Below are 25,754 nucleotides of genomic sequence, written 5' to 3'. Positions count from 1 at the left end.
GAGTGTCTCATATTCAAGAAATTACTACAAACATGTACAAAATTAGCAGGAGACTTATTCAAAAACTCTGGACAGGTCCACAGTATACAGTAGCTAGGACATGCAAACAAAGAAATAATATCTAGCTACAGACATTCAAAAAGTACATGGTTTGAACAAGTCCACATTACAGAGAAGTCTGGTACTGCATGGGGCCAGAGTAAGCCTTGCAATCTAGGGCACTCTTTTCAGTGTGGGGATGAGCCATCACAACTTTGGACAAATGTCATCATGCCATATGAGGCATAGTAGCAATGCACCTACTCTTCAGCTATCGAATCTGACACAGCTTCTCCCTGTCACCACTTACAGTGACTGTATGGTTTTGTAAATATAACAATGCAACTCCTACGTGTCAAGTGGGGTTGGTGGAGGATTAGTGCCCCTCCCTGTAAAACAGTTAACTCTAAGCCCTTGGCCACCCCATTTGGGATACATGGCGTCTGGCAATGAATGAATGAATGAAACTTCTGAGGGTACCTCCAAAAGAAGAGAGTTGATTGTGAAGTAAATAAAAGTGTTAAAATAATGGAACAAATAAAACAATAATTTTTTAAAAAGTTGACCGGGACTTGATAAACTAGAGGGTGCTGTGAATACGACTTTTTCACCCACTCACTCCAAGACACCATTTTCATTTCAGTTATGCTGTCTCTAGACAATTTTACTGAACTTAGAAAAGACGTCTGATAATGATGGGTTTATTGAAGGCAATATCTAACCCTTGCGGTTCCAAATGTCTTTCCTAAAATTAATTAAGTTTCTGGAGATACGTAGTGAGAATTTCATGAATAATATATCATCAGGCCAAAATGATTAACTCATGAGCTGGGCATGTTTCAGACTCATTCTGATTTTATTTAAAGTGGTTTGGTCATGTGGAGAGGATGGAGGGTGAAAGACTGACAAAGAGTGTATGTGAGTAAGGTGGAGGGAGGAAGAAGGAGGGGGAGGCCGAGGATGAGATGGAGGGATGGGGTGGAGAGGTATATGAGAGAGGGGGGTGTGAGTTGGGAGCAGGAGAGTGAAATGGCGGGGGACAGGATGACGTGGAGGCAATTTGTTTGTGACCACCCCAGTAATCATGTGACATTAACAAAGAGAAGCACTGTCTCCTCAACTTGGTTCAAAACTGAGATGGTTGTCAGCATACCTTCTGCTTACAGGCAATATGATAAGCTATGACTTGAACACAAACCAACCTTTCATGTTCAATAAAGCATGGTTAAGAGAAGAAATTTATTACAATACATATGATTAACCTAATCAGTTACCATTCTGTGGTGGCACCAATATGACTAGGCAGTGGTGCTTCCCAGTTACAAAAATGTTCCTCAATCCTCTCCCTATCCCCCAAGAGGAGGATGGTAAACTGCAAAAGGGCAACTTTGGCCTGAGTTCACTGGGTTCACGTCTTGATAGGCATGAGGTTACAATTACTACAGTACTACTACTACTGTACTACTTACCATCCTGTGTTAGTGAGAAGGTAATAAATTATAATTTATGAGTATAAACCTTGAGCAATTAAGTGATGTACTCACAGCTTGAATGAGAAAAAGTTGAGGTAGTTATACTGCTTGCAGAGGAAGTTGCCGAGGATACGGGTTGGGTAACCACAGCGGATTTGGTAGGCTGATAGCAACAGGTTCAAGCATTTCACCATATACCAGATCTGTGGCGGTCGCTTAGCATTGAATTCTCTGGCAAGAAATTTATTACGTTGATTTCTGTACTGTACGTACTTGGGAGCTGAATTATTATTATGGCAGTGTTACATAAGCAGTTTTTCTGGCGACTTTCCCAGACATTTTGATTTTGGCAATGATTTTTGGGGGACTCCTGGTATTTTTTTCAGGAAACTATGACTCAAAAGACCCACATTACAGTATCTTTTTTATTAGCTACTAAGAGAACATTACCATGATAAGAGTTGCCGGGAAAATGTTTCCAGCAAAACTGATTGTATGATACCGCCTATAAGGAAAAGAAAAACAATTCTGTCACTTGAAACTTGTAACTAAATACTGACAATGAATTACAGATGCATAATTACAATTGCCTGTATATTGCAAACTAAATGAGCCTTGTGAGAATGGAGTAAGAAGTTCTTTAATTAAAAGTATGATATCCAAAATCACTGAGTCATAAGAATACCCTATAGTTTATACAGTGTACAGTACTTACTACTTTTCAAGAGAGGAACTTTCGTGATGTTCTAAGATAAGCTTAACACTCAACTCTGACAATGAAATGGAATACCTCATTCCAGATGATTTCTTTATTCAGTTCTTGAGATATCAAGATCATTATCTATTACAACCATTGGGTGTCGAAAAGGATTAGGAATGAAACAGTTCTCTTTACCTCTCAGTAACAGCAGGCAGAATGAAGAACATCCATATATGAATCCCAAAGGTCAGTGCCACCTGTGAGACACATGAATCTATTAACACAGATTTAATATTCCTAACAGTTTATAAATGACTATAACAAACACTGTCAGCCATATTCTCTTCTTAATTTCTTCAGTCTATGATGTATTTTTCTGCTTATTCCTACTACCAAGTGACAATTTTATTTTGCTTTGGGAAGCTCTTTCATTGTGAAGGAGTTTAATGTAATTTGTTTTTTAACTCCATTATGAGAATTTTCCTAAAAGTTAAATAAATCAACTGAAGGCAGTATGAATAAAATATAAAAACCATCTGAGTGAAAAGTTAATTAACTACAGACAAACAAAATTCCACATCAAAGTGGTAGGAATCAAATCATTCATTCAAATTTTAATACTGCATATGGAACTACAGGAACAGTAACACAGATTACAGTTATACCACTTGTATGAGGAAAACATACTACAGGCAATCCATGTTGTAAGTGAGTGGAGTGTGCCCGCTGAGATAGATGAGAATGGGAGTGCGTTAGTGGACATTTGTGCTGGGAGGGGGTTGGTGATAGCCAATACCCTCTTCAGGCATAAAATGATCCACAGGTATACATGGCGTGTGATGAGAAGGATGGGTGGTGAACTGAATGAAAGGAAGGCAATGATTAATTATGTGTGTGTGGATGAAAGGGTGCGAAGATGTGTAATGGATGCAAGAGCTTATAGAGGTTGGGGGAGTGGACTTTCTGACTACTACTTGGTGGTGGCCAGAATTAGGATTCAAGTAAGATGGAGGAATAGAAGAAGGGAAAGACGAGAGGAAGGAGTAGTTGCAAGGACAGTGGAAAGGTTACATGAGGATGAGAAAACGCCAGAGTATAAGAGAGAAGTGGAGGAACGATTGGGCAAATATGAATTGGAGCAGATGGGAGACGTGGAAGGTGTGTGTAGGATATTTACAGAAGAAATATGTGCAACATGTGATGTGGTGTGTGGAAGGAAGAGAAGATGGAGGGGGGTGCAAGGAACAGCATGGTGGACTGAAGAGGTGAGACAGGCTGTGGCACAAAAGAAGAAAGCAAACAATGAATGGATGAGAAATAGGGGCGTGGAAGAAGTTGAGAGGCAGAAGAGAGAGTTATATGTAGAATGAAAGAGAGAGGTGAAAAGATTAGTAAGAGAGAGTAAGAAGACAGTGGATGAGGAATTTGGAAGGAATTTGAGTGTAAAGTGGAGGGACTGTAAGAAAATGTTCTGGAAAGAGGTGAAAAGAGTAAGACAGGGTGGAAGTGAAGTTAGCAGGGGAGTGAAAGATAAAAATGGTAGATTACTATGGTCCTTTCGCAGCAAGAAGTCCGTTCAGGGTGTGGCAGAAGTTGGAATTCCCCCCCGAGTGCAACGTGCCAATTTGACCACCAATTATCGGATTATCACTCTGTCTCCCTACCTACCCCCATCCCACCTGTTTCTCTCTCCCTCTCTCTATCTCTGTCTGTCTGTCTGTCTGTCTCTCTCTCTCTCTCTCTCTATATATATATATGTATATAAATATATATATCTATATATATATATATATATATATATATATATATATATGTATATAAATATATATATATATATATATATATATATATATATATATATTGTATATATTTATTATTTATTTTCAACTTTTTTTCCACACCACCTATGAGGTAAAAGTCTAGGCGCATTTCATTTTTAAGAGGTTTCCCCTGTAGGCTTATAATCCTCTCTCTGACCCTGGGTCCCTCGCCGACCTCGGCGTGGCAACATGGGAAAAAAGTGCTGCCACGTGTCGTAGAATTCATTCAAATCATTGTTATAATTCTAAAAAGTGATACTAAGTGTACTATATAGCTTCCTTTATTATATACAGAATATAAAAAACAATTTCAAATAGCACATAGATGGGAAATAAGAGAGAGAGAGGCATGTCATACGGTTGATTTGGCAGCATCGCTACAGGTGATTCACCAGGTGGGCCCCACCCTGAACGGACTTCTTGCGGTGAAAGGACCATAGTGGAGAAGGGAGAAAAAGTGAGCAGATGGAGAGAACACTTTAAGGAATTGTTGAACATAGAGGATGGAAGGAATGTGAGTATAAGTGGCTGGGGAATGGCTGGGAGAAGGAGGGAGGTGAGAAGACAGGAAGAAATCAGTAGGATAGGAGTTGTGGAAGCAATGAAGAAAGTTAAATCGGGGAAAGCCCCAGGAATTGATGGAGTGTGTGGTGAAATGCTGAAGCATGGGGGAGAGATAGTAGTAGAATGGATGTGGAAGATGTGCAGATTGGCCTGTGAGGAAGGTAGAGTCCCGGAGGATTGGAAGTCAGGTATAAGTATTCCCTTGTACAAAGGAAAAGGGGAAAAAGAAGTGTGTGGTAATCATAGGGGCAAGTGTCTTCTTAGTATAATAGGAAAAGTGTATGGTAGGATACTTACTAATAGAGTTAGAGAAAGAACAGAGAAATTAGTTGGAGAAGAACAGGGAGGCTTTAGGAAGGGAAGAGGTTGTGTAGATCAGATATTCATTCTTAGATCTTTAGTGGAAAAGTTTCTAGAGAAGGGAAAGAAGTTGTATGCGGCTTCCACGGATTTGGAGAAAGCATATGACAGGGTGGATAGACAAGGATTGTGGAAAGTGTTAAGAATATATGGAGTAGATGGGAAGTTGTTGAATGCTGTGAGGAGTATGTACGATGGTGCGAAGGCTGCAATGCGTGTGGATGGTGAACTGAGTGAATTTTTCTCTTTGAAAGTTGGGTTGAAACAGGGATGTGTCATGTCTCCATGGTTGTTCAATCTGTACATGGATGGGGTAATAAAAGAGGTACAAGGTAGGATAGTGGATGTTGGAGTGGCCCTGGTGAGAGAGGATAGTGTTTGGAAACTCCCTGTACTGTTGTTTGCGGATGATACTGTGTTGTTGAGTGAAGACGAAGGGGAGCTGCAAGGCTTGGTGGATGAGTTTGGGAGAGTGTGTAAGAAACGGAATCTAAATGTGAATGTAGGGAGGAGTAAAGTGATGGTCTTTGAGAGAGGTGAAGTCAGTGAATGTACAGCGAGGTTGGATGGTGAGGAATTGGAAAATGTGAGTACGTTTAAGTACTTGGGTAGTGTGATGAGTAAGGATGGAGGTTTGGAGAGTGAAGTGCTTGAAAGGGTACAGCAGGGAAGAAAGGTTGCTGGTTCTTTGAAAGCAGTGATAAGAAACAGGGAAGTGAGCATGGAAGTGAAAAAGTTACTACATGACAGTATTGTGATACCAACTCTAATGTATGGAAGTGAAGCTTGGACGTTGTTGGAAGGACACAAGTCAAGAGTGAGAGCAGTGGAAATGAGTTATTTAAGAGGAGCCTGTGGAGTCACATGGAGAGACAGGCTGACGAATGAGGATATAAAGGAGCGTTGTGGAGTGGATGTGGATGTGATAGGAAGCATTATGAGAAACACACTGAGGTGGTTTGGCCATGTGGAGAGGATGGAGGGTGAAAGACTGACGAAGAGAGTGTATGTGAGTGAGGTGGAGGGGGGAAGAGGGAGGGGGAGGCCGAGGATGAGATGGAGGGATGGGGTGAAGAGGTATATGAGAGAGGGGGGTGTGAGTTGGGAGCAGGGCAGTGAAATGGCAGGGGACAGGGCGACTTGGAGGCGATTTGTTTGTGACCACCCCAAACGGGATTGAGGCGTCTGGCAATAGATAGATAGATAGATAAATTTTTACATAGTACAGTGCTCCCTCCTGCAACACGGTATCCTATACCACAGGTTTGTACTTAAGCTGTCACCTATAGTGTGATAAAAAAATATATACCACAGTCAAAAACAGATATACCATGGAGAGTTGTTGGACATCGGAGCCGAGACGGCCTGCCGAAAGTCATATGTCATGCAAGATAACGTCAGGCGGGCGATGCACTGTAACTGGTCGAATGACATGACATCCATATGTACCACCATTGGCCGCTGGGAGCGTCCTCCTCTGGTTTTTGGCAGTCTCCCGCCTTGAACCCCTGTCTGAGGTAGCTACTCCCGTGGTATGGGGCATTGTTACTTCTGTCACAGCCAGTCAGGTTAGTGCCCTAAACTTTTTTTTATTACAGCAGAACCCCATAATTGCTGAACTCATAATTAACGACTTCACTAATTAACAATTTCTTCCTAAAAGAAAAAGTCGGAAAAATTCAGAAAATAAACTGGAGGAATAGCAATTGAACTGGTAAGGTCTTTCTGCTGAAAGTTAAGCGTACATTTAGCGCTCATTCTTTTGTTCATTTTTGTGTGTATACATGAAAAAGAGAGTACTGATGCAAAGAGTAATGTACTGTATTCCACTAACTCCTTAATAACCCCCAGCACTAAACAAGCCTTTACAGTATTGGTGTCAGTGACACTGAGTTGGCACCAGCTATAAGAAAAATGTGAACAATTATGAGAAGGGAATGGTCACTAGTATGTTTATACGACCCTACGTTATCATCCCCAGCTGTCAGGTGGGCCATTTAATCTCACATGTTTTTGCCCATATGGCACATGCACCACAATATTATGAATTCTTCCACGAATTATAGCGACTCACAAGATGGGTTTAGGAAGCTAAAAAACACTTTGCTAGGTACCAGACAATTCTCTTCACATCTATAAGAAAAATAAATTGATTTTAAAACTATTAAAAAATCGTTCCGGGGCCAGCCATGGGAGCACGCAAGTTTCTGAACCCATGGGCAATGAGGGGTTACGCTGTTAAACCATGCCTACAATTGTTTGTTTCTGGCACAATGGAAGAAACTTACTCTTCATACTCAAAGGTACATTTTGTTTCCCATTTCCCACCTGTAGGTTAAGTTAGGTTTGGGTAATTATTGGGTACAGTTAAACTAGGTTATGTTAGGTTTGGTTAAACACATAGGACAGTCTCTTCTGCCATTATGCTGTCGAATCAAACGAGCTGTCACAGCTTAACAGCTAAAAACAATGGGGAAACAGATTTAAAAAGCAACGTTTATTTATGGGTAATGCATAACAGTAATGCATAGCAGTATATGAGAGTATGGATCAGTTGGTTCAAGAACTGTATGAGTAAGACTGAAAGTTGGACTACAAATGTGAGCGACTGTGTGTGTGTATGCGCCAATGAAAGATCGAGCAAGCAGAGTGAGAGAAGAGTTCTGGACAAATGTGGAATTGTGCATGGAAAAATCTGAAAGGAATGAGAGAGTGTTTTTGATTAGAGATATGAATGGAAAAGTAGGGAATGTGAAGGTGGATGAAGTAGTTACAAGAGTACAGTATATAGAGGCTGGGGGAGTGGACTCTTTGACTACCATATGGTGGTGCTCAGAGTCAGTGTCCAAAAGAAATGGAGAAATAGAAGAAGGCAAGGGCAGGAGGAAGTAGCTCATACAAGGTGGGTGGAAAGGTTACAAGAGGATGAAAAAAGAGAAGAATATAAGAGGGAAGTGGAGGAGCGATTGGGTAAGTATGGATTGGAACCGATGGGGGATGTGGAAGGTGTGTGCAAGATATTCACAGAAGAAATCTGTGCGGCATGTGAGGTGGTGTGTGGGGTGAAGAGAAGACGAAAGGGGGTGCGGGAACAGCATGGTGGAATGAAGAGGTGAGAGAGGCTGTGGCGCAAAAGAAGAAAGCATATAAGTAGTGGATGAGAAACAGGGGCGTGGAGGAAGTTGAGAGACGGAAGAGCGAGTTGTATGAAGAGAGGAAGAGAGATGTGAAAAGATTAGTAAGAGAGAGTAAGAGAGTGGATGAGGAATTTGGAAGGAATTTGAATGTAAAGTGGAGGGAATGTAAGGAAATGTTTTGGAAAGAGGTAAAGAGAGTTAGAGAGGGTGCCAAAGAAGTTTACTGGGGAGTCAAAGATAAAAATAGTAGATTACTAGTGGAGAAGGGAGAAAAAGTGAGCAGATGGAGAGAACACTATAAGGAATTGTTGAACATAGAGGATGGAAGGAATGCGAGTATAAGTGGCTGGAGAATGGCTCGGAGAAGAAGGGAGGTGAGAAGACAGGAAGAAATCAGTAGGATAGAAATTGTGGAAGCAATGAAGAAAGTTAAACTGAAGAAAGCCCCAGGAATTGATGGAGTGTGTGGTGAAATGCTGAAGCATGGGGGAGAGATACAGTAGTAGCAGAATGGATGTGGAACATGTGCAGATTGGCCTGGGAGGAAGGTAGAGTTCCGGAGGAATGGAAGTCAGGTATAATATTCCCTTGTACAAAGGAAAAGGGGAAAAAGAAGTATGTGGTAATCATAGGGGCATTTGTCTTCTTAGTGTAATAGGAAAAGTAAATGGTATGATACTTATTGACAAAGTTAGGGAAATCTATCTATCTATTTATTGCCAGATGCCTCAATCCTGTTCGGGGTGGCCACAAACAAATCGCATCCACGTCGCCCTGTCCCCCGCCATTTCACTGCCCTGCTCCCAACTCACACCCCCCTCTCTCATATACCTCTCCACCCCATCCCTCCATCTCATCCTCGGCCTCCCCCTCCCTCTCCCCCCCTCCACCTCACTCACATACACTCTCTGCATCAGTCTTTCACCCTCCATCCTCTCCACATGGCCAAACCTCCTCAATGTATCCTTCTAACGTTTCCTATCACATCCACATCCACACCACAACGCTCCTTTATATCCTCATTCGTCAGCCTGTCTCTCCATGTGACTCCACAGGCTCCTCTTAAATAACTCATTTCCATTGCTCTCACTTTTGACTTGTGTCCTTCCAACAACGTCCAAGCTTCACTTCCATACGTTAGAGTTGGTATCACAATACTGTCATGTAGTAACTTTTTCACTTCTATGCTCACTTCCCTGTTCCTTAACACTGCTTTCAAGGAACCAGCAACCTTTCTTCCCTGCTGTACCCTTTCAAGCACTTCACCCTCCAAACCTCCATCCTTACTCATCACACTACCCAAGTACTTAAACATACTCACATTTTCCAATTCCTCACCATCCAACCTCGCTGTACATGCACTGACTTCACATCTCTCAAAGACCATCACTTTACTCTCCCCTGCATTCACCTTTAGATTCCGTTTCTTACACACTCTCCCAAACTCATCCACCAAGCCTTGCAGCTCCCCTTCGTCTTCACTCAACAACACAGTATCATCTGCAAACAACAGTACAGGGAGTTTCCAAACACTACCCTCTCTCATCAGGGCCACTCCAACATCCACAACCCTACCTTGTATCTCTTTTATTACCCCATTCATGTACAGATTGAACAACTATGGAGACATGACACATCCCTGTTTCAACCCAACCTTCAAAGAAAAAAATTCACTCAGTTCATCATTCACACGCACTGCAGCCTTAGCACCATCACACATATTCTTCACAGCATTCAACAACTTCCCATCTACTCCATATATTCTTAATACTTTCCATAATCCTTGTCTATCCACCCTGTCATATGCTTTCTCCAAATCCATGAAAGCCGCATACAACTTCATTCCCTTCTCTAGAAACTTTTCCTCTAAAGATCTAAGAATGAATATCTGATCTACACAACCTCTTCCCTTCTTAAAGCCTCCCTGTTCTTCTCCAACTAATTCCTCTGTTCTTTCTCTAACTCTGTCAATAATTTCCTACCATACACTTTTCCTATTACACTAAGAAGACAAATGCCCCTATGATTACCACATACTTCTTTTTCCCTTTTTCCATTGTACAAGGGAATACAGTACTTATACCTGACTTCCAATCCTCCGGGACTCTACCTTCCTCCCAGGCCAATCTGCACATCTTCCACATCCATTCTACTACTATCTCTCCCCCATGCTTCAGCATTTCACCACACACTCCATCAATTCCTGGGGCTTTCCCCAGTTTAATTTTCTTCATTGCTTCCACAACTTCTATCCTACTGATTTCTTCCTGTCTTCTCACCTCCCTTCTTCTCCGAGCCATTCTCCAGCCACATATACTCGCATTCCTTCCATCCTCTATGTTCAACAATTCCTTAAAGTGTTCTCTCCATCTGCTCACTTTTTCTCCCTTCTCCACTAGTAATCTACCATTTTTATCTTTCACTTCCCTGCTAACTTCACTTCCCCCTGTCTTACTCTCTTCACCTCTTTCCAGAACATTTTCTTACAGTCCCTCCACATTACATTCAAATTCCTTCCAAATTCCTCATCCACTCTCTTCTTACTCTCTCTTACTAATCTTTTCACCTCTCTCTTTCTTTCTGCATATAACTCTCTCTTCCGCCTCTCAACTTCTTCCATGCCCCTATTTCTCATCCATTCATTGTATGCTTTCTTCTTTTGTGCCACAGCCAAACTCACCTCTTCATTCCACCACATTGTTCCTTGCATCCCCCTCTGTTTCTCTTCATCCCACACACCACATCACATGCTGCACATATTTCTAATTAGGGAAATAACAGATGAATTAGTTGGAGAAGAACAGGGAGGTTCTAGGAAGGGAAGAGGTTGTGTAGATCAGATATTCATTCTTAGATCTTTAGTGGAAAAGTTTCTGGTGAAGGGAAAAAAGTTGTATGTGGCCTTCATGGATTTGGAGAAAGCATATGACAGGGTGGATAGGCAAGGATTGTGGAAAGTATTATGAATATATGGAGTAGATGGGAAGTTGCTGAATGCCGTGAAGAGTATGTATGAGGATGCTAAGGCTGCAGTGCATGTGGATAGTGAAATGAGTGAATTTTTCTCTTTGAAGGTTGGATTGAAACAGGGATGTGTTAAGTCTCCATGGCTGTTCAACCTGTATATGGATGGGGTTTAAAAGGGATACAGGGTAGGGCAGTGGATGTTGGAGGGACCCTAAAGAGAGAGGGCAGTGTCTGGAAACTCCCTGTACTGTTGTTTGCAGATGATACTGTGCTGTTAAATGAAGATGAGGGGGAGCTGCAAGGCTTGGTGGATGAGTTTGGGAGATTATATAAGAAACGGAATCTAAAGGTGAATGTAGGGAAGAGTAACATTATGGTCTTCGAGAGAGGTGAAGTCAGTGAATGTACAGTGATGCTGGATGAGGAGGAAATGGAAAATGTGAGTGCATTTAAATACTTGGGTAGTGTGATGAGTAAGGATGGAGGTTTAGAGGGTGAAGTGCTTGAAAGGGTACAACAAGGAAGAATGGTTGCTGGTTCCTTGAAAGAAGTGATAAACAGGGAAGTGAGCATGGAAGCGAAAAAGCTACTACATGACAGTATTGTGATACCAATTCTAACGTATCAAAGTGAAGCTTGGACCTTGTTGGAGGGACACAGGTCAAGAGTGAGAGCTATGGAAATAAGTTATTTGAGAGGAGCATGTGGAGTCACATGAAGTGACAGATTGATAAATGAGGACGTGAAGGATCATTGTGGTGTGGATGTGGATGTGATAGGAAGCGTTTGGAGAAACACACTGAGGTTGTTTGGCCACGTGGAGAGGATGGAGAGTAAGAAACTAATGAGGAGAGTGTATGTGAGTGAGGTGGAGGGGGGGAGAGGGAGGGGGAGGCCAAGATAGAGATGAAGGGATGGAGTGGAGAGGTATATGAGAGAGGGGGGTGTGAGCTAGGAGCAGGGCAGTGAAATGACAGGGGACAGGGTGACATGGAGGCGATTTGTTTGTGTCCACCCCTTAAGGGATTAAGGTGTCTGGCAATATGATAGATAAATAGCATAACAGCATCAGTGGTTCATAGGCTACGCAGCTGCCGGTAAATGTCATTTTCAGGAAGGCATCGAGAATTAGTGAATTTTAAGAATTAGCAAGGGGGTTTGGAATGCAAAGCTCACTAATTTGGGGGGGGTTACTGTAATGTCTAGGAACCTTTCTTAAGCATTTTTTATAAATTCCTGTGCATGAATACCAGAGTGAATGCCAGTAGCATGTTTTCTGGAAGGTTTGGGAGGGATTTGGTGTGAAAAGGGAGACATTGGAAAATGTCCAGTCTAGGTTAGCCCTTTGTAACCGAAACATATGGAATGTATAACGTGGAAAAGTATACCGCAGCTTGTGGCCAGTTTACATTACCTATGTTATAGAAGGGAGCACTGGACTGGTACTGTAAACAGGGAAACTGACAAATCAACATTATAAGTACTGTAGCAGAATAACTTCAACAGACAGTTTTTCTGTATTTCACTTCTTTCTGTCATATACTTAGGACTTGCTAGGGGGAAAAAAAAAAAAAAGGTCAAAAAGGAGACATAACAAGGACTGCTATACAAACAAAAATAATGACCCTCCCCGACTGACCTGAAAGATGAGTTTGCCAAGGATGAACTTTCTTAGGAAGAGAGCACGGTCAACAATGATAAGGCCAAACTGGAGTATAAGCATGACCAAGAAAGGCACAGGAACTCTGTTGTCTTCCAAATATGCACTCACACCTCCATCACCTTGCTGAGTCTAAGGGATGAGACAGATATACACTGACAATGAAGCTGGTTTAAGGAAAGCATAAAATTCATATTTTTAATAATGATCAACCTTTGTGGTAGGTGGGAGCGCTCACCATCCACTCACTCAATGTAATGCTGCTCTCGGGTGTCTGCCCTTTCCTCTCCTCCTTCCTTCTTTCTTTCCATCCTCTTCTGTCTTCCTTTCCTTCATTCTTTCCTCTTCCTTCTGCCTAAAGGTGACTTTACACTCCCTCTTCTGTCTTTCTTTCCTTCATTCTTTCCTCTTCCTTCTGCCTGTGGGTGACTCTACACTGAGTGACAACCAAATGGTTTCCTGTATGACAAGCCAATGGTTTCCTGTACACCAGGAAACCATTTACAACACTGGGTGATAACCATAACACCAAATTATGGTGCCTGGTGCTTTAGTGGATAATACAGCGTCCCAATTGGACAGAGCCGGTGAATGTTTATATCCAAGGCGTGGTTGGGATTTATTGCTCACGTAATACCACTCAGGGATAAGTGAGACTGGTCACTCTCATCTTAAATGTCAGGACCAACTTGCCCAGTCCCGGGCTCCTATGCTCCTCATGGGGCAATGTAGGATTGGATGATGGATGGATGATCATACTGTTAACCAAGATAACTTTTAACATTTTACTGGCAAGAGCTTTCTTACCTGAATGGGGTTGTCTGATGCTAGCCAAAATAAACCTACAAAACTTGTACTTTTAGGCCAAAGTGTTAATGGTATTCAAGTCTGTAATCCAATCAGGCCAATGATGTATTCAATTAGTTAACTCCTGCTACCTCCAAATGACTTTGTCCATTTTAGGGGAGATTTTCAATTAGTGAAGTTATTAAGGAAAGATACATCTAATCCCTCCAACTTAAAATCCCCCTTAAACTGAACAGAGTAGTCTGGAAATAAGAGAATAAAATAACAAAAAGATGTTACCAGACTGGGGGAAGGACCAATCTTGCACCTCATGGTCAGCAGTCCAGCTGATGACCACTTAATTAAGTGACTCCAGTAACATTTTTTGTAGTATATTATTGCTACTTCCTGATCATTTTACTCAGCTTAGGAGACAATTTTTAACCTTGAGCGGCAAGATACAGCCTTCACTAGCAGAACGTTCCTTAGCTAAGTGAAATGTATGGTAGCAGAATGAATAAAGCTCCATCATCAGTGCAAAGGGGCTAACCACCACCTCTCCTATTAGAGTACAGTCAACCATTTCAAGTTCAAACTTCTAAACATCAAATAGGTCTAAAATTCATACTCATTTAAGCTACAGTAGTTGCCCACAGTTGGCTGTTTCTAAATTTCCCCATCTGTTTATTGGATGTCCAAGCGACCCAGAGCACTGTGAATGCCGGAACATGTCGGTCTGTGTGTTAGTTCCAAGCTGACCACACACACACGAGCGAGCAGCCACAGCGAACAGACGTGTCTTGACTGCTCCCAGGCCAAGGCTCAGCCACCGCTGCAAACCTTAAGTAATTTTCAGGAATTATGTTTGTCCTGTCTCCTATGGTCTTGTTTTCAGTTTAAAATATTGTAAGTTAATACAGACTTCCAAAGATGTAAAGATTTATTGTCAAGAGTACTGTATACATGAATGTTTGAAGTATTTTCGGTAACAGCTGTTTTGGTACTGTAAGTTGTAACCAACCTCAATCATGGCCGAAAATGTAAACATGGAGGGACTCAAATTTCCAGGATTTTATAGAAATACTAATGTCATGGATCTGGTTAAAACATTGATTATGAGGATTAGTGAACTTGAAAAGAAAGTGGAGAATCTAGTGTTAAAAGATGTGTCTGAGAATACTGAGATTACTATACAGAGTCTGATTCAGTCCAACGTGACTGCGAATGAAGAGATAAGAAATTTGAAGCGTGAAAATATTGAACTGAGGAGAAAACTAGAAGAGAGTACTAATAAAATGGAGAAGGTGAGCAGTGTATTGGAAGAGCATAAGGCAAAGTGGGCACACGTAGAAGAAGAACAGAAAGAAGTGGTCAGTTTAAGAGAAATCATCCAGGAAGAAAGAGAAATGAACAAGATAAAATTGGAAGAAAATGTAGTGAAAATACTGAAGAAAAACGAGAAAATAGTGAGAGAAACTGTAGAAAGGAACAGATGCGTGGTAATATTTGGAAACAGGAAGGAGGAAGAAAAGGTTAGATCCGTGAGACTCGAGAAAGAAACGAACCTGGTAAGAGGAATATTAGGTAAGACTGATCCCGAATGAGACAAGTGGGTAAAAGAAATTGAAGAAGTAAGGAGAATAGGGCCTTATAAGAAAGAGGAAACAAGACCAATGAGAGTCAAATTGTCAGCAGAAAGTGTAGCAGATGACATACTGAAAGTGACCTGGAAATTAAGCAAAGAGGCAGGGATGGAAAATATTATAATAAGAAAAGATTTGAATGAAGAAGAGAGAGAAGTTTTAAAATCATTGAAGGAAGAAGTAAAGGAAAAAAATGATAGGAGGACAGAGGAAGATTGTAATACTTTTTTTGGGAGAGTAATGGATATGAAAGTAAGGAAGTGGTATTTAAGGAAACAGAAGTGAAGGAAACTAAGGGGGATGGCTGTGAAAGATCAGAAGTTGAGGAAGTGGTACTGACGGAAAGTAGGAGAGAAGAGGGTATAAAAAACATCAAAAATAATCTGAAGGTGATATATACTAATGTTGATGGTTTAATATCGGCAAGGCCCGAAATTAACGATTTCTTGAGAGAACATGAACCTGATGTCATGTGCATTGTAGAGACCAAATTAAGAGAAGATATTGATGTTCATTTGGGAGATGGTAAATACAAACTCTGGAGAAAAGACAGAAAAGAAAAAACGGGAGGAGAAGTGATGATAGCAGTGAAGAACAACATAAATGTAGATACCGTGAAATGGGAGAAGGCAGGGCTGAAGTGATATATACAAAATTAGAAACTGGAGAGAATGTTAAGAGAGATATGGCGATAGTGTATGTTCCCCCTAAGACGAGAGCATGGAATGATGACGAATACCATGAGATGTTGTCAGATATGGCTAGCAATTTACAAAAAATAACTGAGAAAAGCAATAATATAATTTTGGTGGGTGACTTTAATTGTAAAGAGGTGAACTGGAAGGAATGGGACTCAGGAGGCGGCGAGGATTCGTGGGGCACTATGTTATTAAATATAATAATGAATAATGTGATGACGCAATGGGTCAAAGAAGAGACATGGTTTCGAGGTGAGGACACACCTGCAAGGTTGGATTTACTGTTTACCAAAGAACCCCATGTAATAGAATCACTGAAATATCTCTGTCCTTTAGGAAAAAGTGATCATGTGGTCATTGAGTTCCAGATGATAACAGGGAACGTTGAGCCAAGAGACGAGCTTCATAGACAGGGAAGATACAACTTTGGGAAAGCAAATTTTACAGGATTGAGAAACTTATTTGAAAATGTGGATTGGAGAAAATTCAGAGAAACAAGAGAGATACAGAGGAAGTGGGATATCTTTCTAGACATCTATAATTCGGGAGTGGAAAAATTTGTACCAAGAGTAAGAGGGAAAGAAAACAGGAAACAGGAGTGGTTTAATAGAAGTTGTATGATAGCAAAAAAAGAGAGAGATAAGACGTGGAACAATTGAAGAAAGAGAGGTAACAACAGAACAAAGGAAGAATATAAAAGAATTAGAAATGAATACACGAGAATACGTAGAGAAGAAGAAAGGAATTTTGAAAAAGGTATAACAGACAAATGCAAGGATGAACCCAAACTGTTTTATAGATTTGTTAATGGCAAACTGAAACAAAAGGAAGGAATCACCAAACTGAAAGTAAAAGGAGAGGTCTATAAAGATGCAGCAATGCAAGCTGAAATAATGAATAAATGTTTCCAATCAGTTTTCACAAATGAAATAGAGTTTGTGGAAGGGGAGGGAGTGATTAGAAATGTACCGGTGATAAAAGATATAAAAGTGGAGGTACAGGAAGTGTATAAATTACTGGAAACTCAAGATGTCAGGAAAGCCCCAGGACCTGATGGTATTTCTAACTGGGTACTGAAGGAATGCAGAGAACAACTGGTGGATAAAATTCACAGTTTAATCGTGTGTTCTCTGGAAGAGGGGAAAGTGCCACACGAATGGAAGAGGGCAAATGTGGTACCAATTTATAAGGGAGGAAACAGGGAAGAACCCCTGAATTATAGACCAGTGTCTCTAACCAGCATGGTCGCAAAATTGTGCGACAGAATCCTGAAAGATAGATGGAAAAATATCTAGAAGACATGAATATTTTGGCTGAACGTCGGTTTGGATTCAGAAGTGGAAGGTCATGTGTTTCTAACTTGTTGAGCTTTTACTCAAGAGCGATTGACGTGGTACATGAGAGAGATGGTTGGGTGGATTGTGTGTACAGTACTTAGAGAAGGCCTTTGACAAGGTACATCATAAGAGACTAATGTGGAAACTAGAATATATAGGAGGACTGAAGGGGAAACTCCTGCAATGGAAGAGAGTTTTTGAGAGACAGACAAATGAGGACAGTAATAAAGGACAGAATGTCTGGATGGAGGGAAGTAACAAGTGGAGTCCCTCAAGGCTTGGTGTTGGTGCCAGTAATGTTCCTGATTTACGTAAATGATATGGTAGATGGAGTGAACAGTTATGCAAGTCTGTTTGCTGATAAGATCTTGAGGACGGTAGATGTTGAAGAGGATTGTAAAATGCTGCAGGAGGATCTGGACATGATACATGATTGGAGCTGGACGTGGGAAATGAAATTTAATGTAAAGAAATATAAAATATTGGAAATGGGTAAAAGTACCAGGAGGCCATCACTGAATTATTTGTTGGGTAATGAATTTATCACAAAAATGAGAGAAGAGAAAGATTTGGGAGTGCTGGTCCAAGATAGTTTGTCACCAGAAAAGCACATTAACAAGATAGTTGGAGAGACTTATAAACTCTTGACTAACATAAGAGTAGCATTTCATTATATGGATGAGGAAATGATGAAAAAATTAATAGTGGCCATGATCTGCCCCAGGTTAGAATATGCAGTGGTAGTGTGGTCCCCACACAAAAAGAAAGATATAAACAAGATTGAGAGAACACAAAGAACAGCAACCAAGATGGTCCCCAGTCTGGCAGACCTGTCATACAGAGAGAGGCTGGAAAAGCTGGAAAGGAGAAAGATGGGAGACATGATTGCAGTGTTCAGGACCATGGTGGGAGTAGATAAAACTGACAAAGAAGATCTGTTTGTATGGGATAAGAGAGTAACAAGAGGACACAGAATGAAATTGAAAAAGTCAAGCTGCTTGAAGGATATCAAGAAATATAGCTTTCCTTACAGAAGTATAGAGTTATGGAATAGCCTGGACAAAGAGATCGTCCAGTCTAAAAACTTAAATGAGTTTAAAGATATATTTGACTTACTGAGAAACAGTGACGGAAACCCACGAGCATAGCACACTCCGTGTATATCACAATTAGGTATATTAGGTAAATACATAAATATTTGGAACGACTTAGATGAAGAGGTGGTGCATGAGAAAAACATTCATGTGTGTAAAGGTAGACTTGATAAATGTGGATTTGGGGACAGGGCAACATGAGCATTGCTCAATTCCTGTATACTACAAATAAGTAAATACAAATAGGTAAATACACACACACAGCAGATAAGCCAGAGCGAACAGACGTGTCTCGACTGCCTCTCAGCCACCGCTGCAAACCTTAAGTATTTTTCAGGAACTGTGTTTGTCCTGTTTTCTTTGGTCTTATTGTAAGTTTAAAGTATTGTAAGTTAATACAGACTACCAAAAATATAAAGAGTTGTTGTCAGTGAGTATGCATGAATGTTTATAGTATTTTCGGTAACAGCTGTTCAGTACCGTAGCCAAACTTAAACATGGCTGACAAGGGACCCGAATTTCCAGGATTTGACAGTGAAACAAATGTCACAGATTTGGTTAAAACATTGATTACGAGGATTTGTGAACTTGAAAAGAAAGTGGAGGATTTAGTATTAAAAAACATGCCTGAAAATACTGAAAATATCATACAGAGTCTGATCCAGGCCAATGAGACGGCGAACCAGGAGATCGAGAATTTGAAGCGAGAAAATATCGAATTAGGGAGAAAACTAGAAGAAAGCAGTAACAAAATGGAGATGGTGAGTAGTGTGTTAGAAGAGCAAATGGCAAAGTGGGCACATGTGGAAGAAGAACAGAAAGAAGTGGTCAGCTTAAGGGAAATAATTCAGGAAGAAAGGGAAATGAACAAGAAAAAATGGAAGAAAATGTTGTGAAAATATTGAAGAAAAAAGAGAAAACAGTGAGAGAAACTGCAGAAAGGAACAAATGTATGGTAATATTTGGAAATAGGGAGGAGGAACAAAAGGTAAGATCTGTGAGACTCGAGAGAGACACCAACCTGGTGAGAAAAATATTGGGCAAGATCGATCTCGAAGGAAACAAGTGGGAAAAAGAAACTGAGGAAGTAAGGATAGGGCCATATAAGAATGGGGAAATACGACCAATGAGAGTTAAAGTTGTCATCAGAAAGTGTAGTAAATGATATACTTAAAGTGACCTGGAAACTGAGTAAAGAGGCAGGGAAGGAAAATATTATACAGTAGTAAGAAAAGATCTGAATGAAGAAGAAAGAAGTTTCAAAATCTTTGAAGGAACAAGTAAAGGAAAAAAATGACAGGACGACAGAGGAAGAATGTAAAACTTTTTTTTGGAGAGAGATGGATATGAAAGTAAGGAAGTGGTATGTGAGGAACTAGAAGTGAAGGAAACAAGGGGTATGGACATCAATACGAAAAAGAGAGGAGTGAGTAAAAATAAAACTAGTGCAGTAAATCTAAGTACAGTATCATGTATAGTAATGTGGATGGGTTAATATCTAAGAAAGGGGAAACTGGAGACTATATAAATGAAAAGAAACCTGAAATTGTTTGCTTGGTGGAGACCAAATTGCCCAAAGATGTTGACACAAAATTATATGGATGGAACAATTATAATATTTGGAGGAAGGATAAAGAAAGCAACTTTGGGGGAGGTATAATGATTTTAACCTGTAATGACCTAAAAGCAAAAAATATAGAAATTGAAAATACTATGGCTGAACTTTTGGGACTTGAAACAGAGGACAGTTATGGAGAAAAAATAGATGTAATAGTATTTTACAGGTATATGCCTCCCAAAACTAGGGCACGGACAAGAGAAGATTACGAATAGTTAATAGGGGAATCCATTATTAAACTAAAGATGATAATTCTATGAAGAAATAGAATAATATTAATGGGAGATTTCAATTGTAGAGAAGTTGACTGGGAAAGTATGGATGCTGGGAGCAATGAGGAATCATGGGGAAATAAATTAATGGAATTGGTGATGGAAAACATGTTAATCCATGTAAATAAAGAAAATACAAGAATTAGGGGTGATGAACCATCAAGGCTCGACTTAGTATTCACAAAGGACCCAAATGATGTTAGGAACATAAGCTACCAATGCCCCTTTGGTAAAAGTGATCATCTAATTATTGAGATGGAAGTGGTGGGAGTAAGGGAAGGAGAAAGAGATAAAAAACACAGAGAAAATATATACAATTATGGGAAGGCAGACTTTGCTTCTCTGAGGAACTTATTCCAAAATGTAGACTGGAGTAAAATGAATATGATCACAAATGTTGATGAGAAATATGAGTTCCTGATAGAAGTGTATAAAACAGGAGTTAGTAAATATGTTCTAAAATTTTTCACAGCTATGGAAAGGAAGAAAGAATGATTTAACAACAGATGTAAAATGGCACATGAGGCAAGAAAAAGAGCATGGAATAATGTGAGAAGAAAGTATAGTGAAAGGGCGTGGGAGGAGTACAAGCAGGTAAGAAATGAACATGTAAGAGTGCAGAGAGAAGAAAAAAGGAAATATGAAATAGATATTGTAACTAAATGTAAAAAAGAGCTGAAATTATTTTATAAGTTTGTAAATGGTAAAATGAAAGTTATGGACAGTATAATATGATTGAGGGATGGAGAGGAAACTTACAAAAGAGAAGAAGAATTGTGTGAAATAATGAATAACAAACTGCAGTCAGTCTTTTTGTTGGAAGAGGAATTTAGGGAACCTGAAATAGAACCCAGGATAACAGGAATGGCAGAAATTACTGCTGACGTGAATGAGGTGCTGCAGCTGAAGAGATCTGGATGTAAGAAAAGCAATGGGACCAGATGGTGTGGCTTGATGGATCCTGAAGGAATGTGCTGACCAGTTAGTGTGGCCTGTTTATGTCATCATTAAGACTTCGCTGGAAAATGGACAGTTACCTAAAGACTGGAAAAGAGCACAGTATTGTGCCAATCTTCAAGGGAGAAGATAGGGATGATCCACTCAATTACAGACCTGTATCACTTACTAGTATTGTTTGTAAAATTTGCAAGAAAATTATAAGAAAAAGATGGATAAAGCATTTAGAAGAAAATGAAGTGATAACACCAAGACAATTTGGTTCTAGGGAAAGAAGATCATGTGTTACTAACCTATTAAGTAGCAGGTAACAGATGTCACACAAGAGAGAGAAGGATGGGCAGATTGTGTCTAACTTGATCTCAAGAAAGCATTTGAAAGGGTGCCTTATAGGAGACTGCTGTGGAAGCTGAAGACCTTTGGAGGGGTGAATGGGAAACTATTAAAGTGGATGGAAGATTATTTGACAGGAATGCAGATGAGAACAGTTATAAGAGACAAGGTTTCACAGTGGAGAAACATGACTAGTGGAGTACCTCATGGCTCTGTCTTAAACCCAATTATGTTTCTGATATATGTAAATGATTTACCAGAGGGTTTAAATAGTTCCATGAGTATGTTCGCAGATGATCCTAAAATCATGGAACATACTAAAGGTACTGATAGTTGTAAAAAACTGCAGAAGGACTTGGACAAACTCCACGGATGGAGCCAGACTTGGAAAATGGATTTTAATGCCAAGAAGTGTCATCCATCCATCCATCCATCATCCAATCCTACACTGTCCCATGAGGAGTGTAGGAGCCCGGGCCTACCCAGTTGGTCCTGACATTTAAGATGAGAGTGACCAGCCTCACTCATCCCTGAGTGGCATTACATGAGCAATCAAACCCAACCACCCCTTGGATATGAACCTTCAAAGGTTCAATCTGATTGGAGTGCAATAATTACCCAATAAACCACCAGGCGCCAAAATTTGGTTATATGGTTACCACCCAGTGTAGTAAATAGTTTCCTGGTGTACAGGAAACCATTTGGCTTGTCACTCAGTGTAGAGTCACTCACAGGCAGAAGGAAGAGGAAAGAATGAAGGAAAGAAAGACAGAGGAGGGAGTGTAAAGTTACCCATAGGCAGAAGGACAAGGAAAGAATGAAGGAAAGGAAGACAGAAGAGGATGGAAGGAGAGGAAAGGGCAGACACCCGACAGAAGCACTACATCAAGTGAGTGGATGGTGAGCACCCCCACCTACAACAAACCATACCCATTGGAGCCCTGCTTAGCAATAACCCAGAAGTGTCATGTATTAGAAATGGGAATAAGTGAAAAAAGGCCAAATTGGACATATAAACTGGGCAATGAGATAATTTGTAAAAGAAAAGATGAGAAAGATTTGGGAGTGATTATTCAGGATGACTTGTCACCAGAAAAGCATATAAACAAAATCATTGGAGGAATTTATGGATTACTGACCAACATGAGAGTGGCTTTTAACTACAGTATATAGACAAGGGAATGATGAGTGAGCTGATAGTGACCATGATAAGACCAAGACTGGAGTATGTGGCTGTGGTATGGTCACCTTACTTGAAGAAATATATTGATAAACAACAGAGGGTTCAATGGATGGCAATAAGGATGATATCATGCTTGAGGGAACTCACCTATGAGGAGAGATCGGAAAAATTGAAGTTATCAACACTGTGTGAGAGAAGGTAAAGGGGTGATTGATTACAATATTCAGAAATGTAAGAGAACTGGAAAGGGGGGATAGAGAGGATCTTTTTGTGTTGGATGATGGAAGAACAAGAGGTCATGACTTCAAGTTGAGGAAAAGTAGATGCCTATATGATCTTAAAAGGTTCAGCTTCCTGAGTAGACGCATAAATATTTGGAAAGATGTAGATGAAGAGATGGTGCAGGCAAAGAACATTCATGTATTTAAAACAAGACTACATGAATGTAGATATGGAGACAGGACAAAACGAGCTTATCTCAATTCCTGTACAGGTATACTACAAATAGCTAACACACAAATAGGTAAATACTGTACACACAGGTGTATGATAGCAAAAAAAGAGAGAGATAAGGCGTGGAACAACTGGAGAAAGAGAGATAATAACAGAACAAAGGAAGAATATAAAAGAACTAGAAATGAATATGCAAGAATACATAGAGAAGAAGAAACAAATTTTGAAAAAGGTATAATAGACAAATGCAAGGATGAACCCAAACTGTTTTATAGATTTGTCAATGGCAAACTGAAACAAAAGGAAGTAATCACCAAACTTAAAGTAGAAGGAGAGGTCTATAAAGATGCAGCAATGCAAACTGAAATAATGAACACATGTATCCAATTGGTTTTCACTAATGAAAAGGAGTTTATGGAAGGGGAGGGAGTGATTAGAAATGTACTGGCGATAAAAGATATAAAAGTGGAGGTACAGGAAGTGTATAAATTACTGGAAACTCAAGATGTAAGGAAAGCACCAAGACTTGATGGAATTTCTAATTGGGTACTGAAGGAATGCAGAGAACAACTGGCGGATAAAATTCACAGTTTAATTGTGTGTTCTATGGAAGAGAGGAAAGTGCATCGAGAATGGGAGGGGGCAAATGTGGTACCAATTTACAAGGGAGGAAACAGGGAAGAACCCCTGAATTATAGACCAGTGTCTCTAACCAGCATGGTTGCAAAATTGTGTGAGGGAATCCTGAAAGACAGATGGATAAAATATCTGGAAGAGATGAATATTTTGGTTCAATGTCACTTTGGATTTAGAAGTGGAAGGTTATGCATTTCCAACTTGTTGAGCTATTACTCAAGAGCAATTGACGTTGTACAGGAGAGAGACCGTTGGGTGGATTGTGTGTATTTAGACTTGGAGAAAGCCTTCGACAAGGTACACCATAAGAGACTAATGTGGAAACTAGAGCATATAGGAGGACTGAAAGGGAAACTCCTGGAGGAAGGCAGATGAGAACAAGAGACAAGGTGTCACAATGGAGAAACGTGACCAGCGGAGTACCCCAGGGCTCTGTTTTAGCCCTAATAATGTTTCTGATATATGTAAATGATTTATCAGAGGGTTTGAATAGTTACATGAGTATGTTCGCAGATGATGCTAAAATCATGAAACATATTAAAGGCATTGATAATTGTAAAAAACTGCAAGAGGACTTGCACAAACTCCACAGCTGAAGCCAGACCTGGAAAATGGATTTTAATGCCAAGAAGCGTCATGTATTAGAAATGGAAACGAGTGAAAAAAGACCGCTGAACATATAAAATGGGTAATGAGATAATTTGTAAAAGAAAAGATGAGAAAGATTTGGGGGTGATTATTCAGGATGATTTGTCACTAGAAAAGCATATAAACAGAATCATTGGAGGAACTTATGGATTACTGACCAATATGAGAGTGGCTTTTAATTATATGGATGAGGATATGCTGAGGGAGTTGACAGTGACCATGATAAGACCAAGACTGGAGTACGCAGCTGTGGTATGGTCACCTCATTTGAAGAAGCATATTGATAAACTAGAGAGGGTTCAACGGATGGCAATGATGATGATACCATGCTTAAGGGAACTGACCTATGAGGAGAGACTGGAAAAACTGAAGTTACCAACACTGCGTGAGAGAAGGGAAAGAGGTGACTTAATCACGATATTTAGAAATGTATGAGAATTGGAAAGGGTGGATAGAAAGGATCTTTTTGTGCTGGATGATGGAAGAACAAGAGGTCATGACTTCAACCTGAGGAAAAGTAGATGTCTTAATGATCTTAAAAGCTTCAGTTTCCTAAACAGATACACAAGTATTTTGAACGACTTAGAGGACACGGTGGTGAAGGCAAAAAACATTCATGCGTTTAAAACTAGACAAAATAATCATAGATATCGAGACAGGACAACACAAGATTAGGTCAATTCCTGTATACCAGAAATAGGTAAATAAAAACAGGTAAATACACACACACACACACACACACACACGAGCAGCCGGAGAGAGAGGTCGTCACAGGCATCGCTCCTAACCTTGAGTAGTTTCAGGAATTTTGTCTGTCCTGTCTCCTAGGGTCTTTCTATAAATTTAAAATAATGAAAGTTGGTAGACTACCAAAAATGTAAAGATTTGTTGGCAATAGTATACATGAATGTTTGTGGCTTATTCGGTAACAGCTGGTTAGGTACTTTACCGGTACGTTAAAGATGGCCGAAAATGTAAACAATGAGGGAATGGAATTTCAAGGATTTGATGCTAATACTAATGTCATGGACCTGGTGAAAACATTAATTATGAGGATTAGTGAACTCGAAAAAAAAGTAGAGAATCTAGTGATAAAGGATGTGTCAGGAAATACGGAAACCACCATACAGAGTCTAATCCAGTCCAACGAAACAGCCAATGAAGAGATTAAGAATTTGAAGAGGGAGAATGTTGAACTGAGGAGGAAACTTGAAGAGAGTACTAATAAAACGGAGAAGGTGAGTAATGCACTAGAAGAACACAAGGCAAAGTGGGCACACGTAGAAGAAGAACAGAAAGAAGTGGTCAGCTTAAGAGAGATCATCCAGGAAGAAAGGGAAATGAACAAGAAAGAAATGGAAGAAAATGTAGTGAAAA

At 40.1% G+C, this 25,754-nt stretch overlaps 1 protein-coding gene across 1 annotated transcript in view; it reads right to left on the bottom strand.

The window, feature by feature from the left end:
• The window catches only part of Piezo (piezo type mechanosensitive ion channel component), a 1,050,432-nt gene that overhangs the window by 125,329 nt on the left and 899,349 nt on the right, over window positions 1-25,754 (bottom strand). Inside the window, exons 42-44 of the mRNA XM_080275143.1 lie at window positions 12,699-12,851; window positions 2,407-2,468; window positions 1,584-1,742 (exon numbers count right to left, since the gene is read on the bottom strand). Coding sequence (XP_080131269.1) covers window positions 1,584-1,742; window positions 2,407-2,468; window positions 12,699-12,851 — 374 coding nt within the window. The remainder of the gene's footprint in view (window positions 1-1,583; window positions 1,743-2,406; window positions 2,469-12,698; window positions 12,852-25,754) is intronic.

This window comes from Coenobita brevimanus, chromosome 60 (genome assembly GCF_032717465.1).
Source record: "Coenobita brevimanus isolate Jiangsu-jjx chromosome 60, ASM3271746v2, whole genome shotgun sequence".
Taxonomy (NCBI): domain Eukaryota; kingdom Metazoa; phylum Arthropoda; class Malacostraca; order Decapoda; family Coenobitidae; genus Coenobita; species Coenobita brevimanus.
The sequence above is the reverse complement of the archived record's forward strand: the minus strand, read 5'-3'. Positions and strand labels throughout refer to the sequence as shown.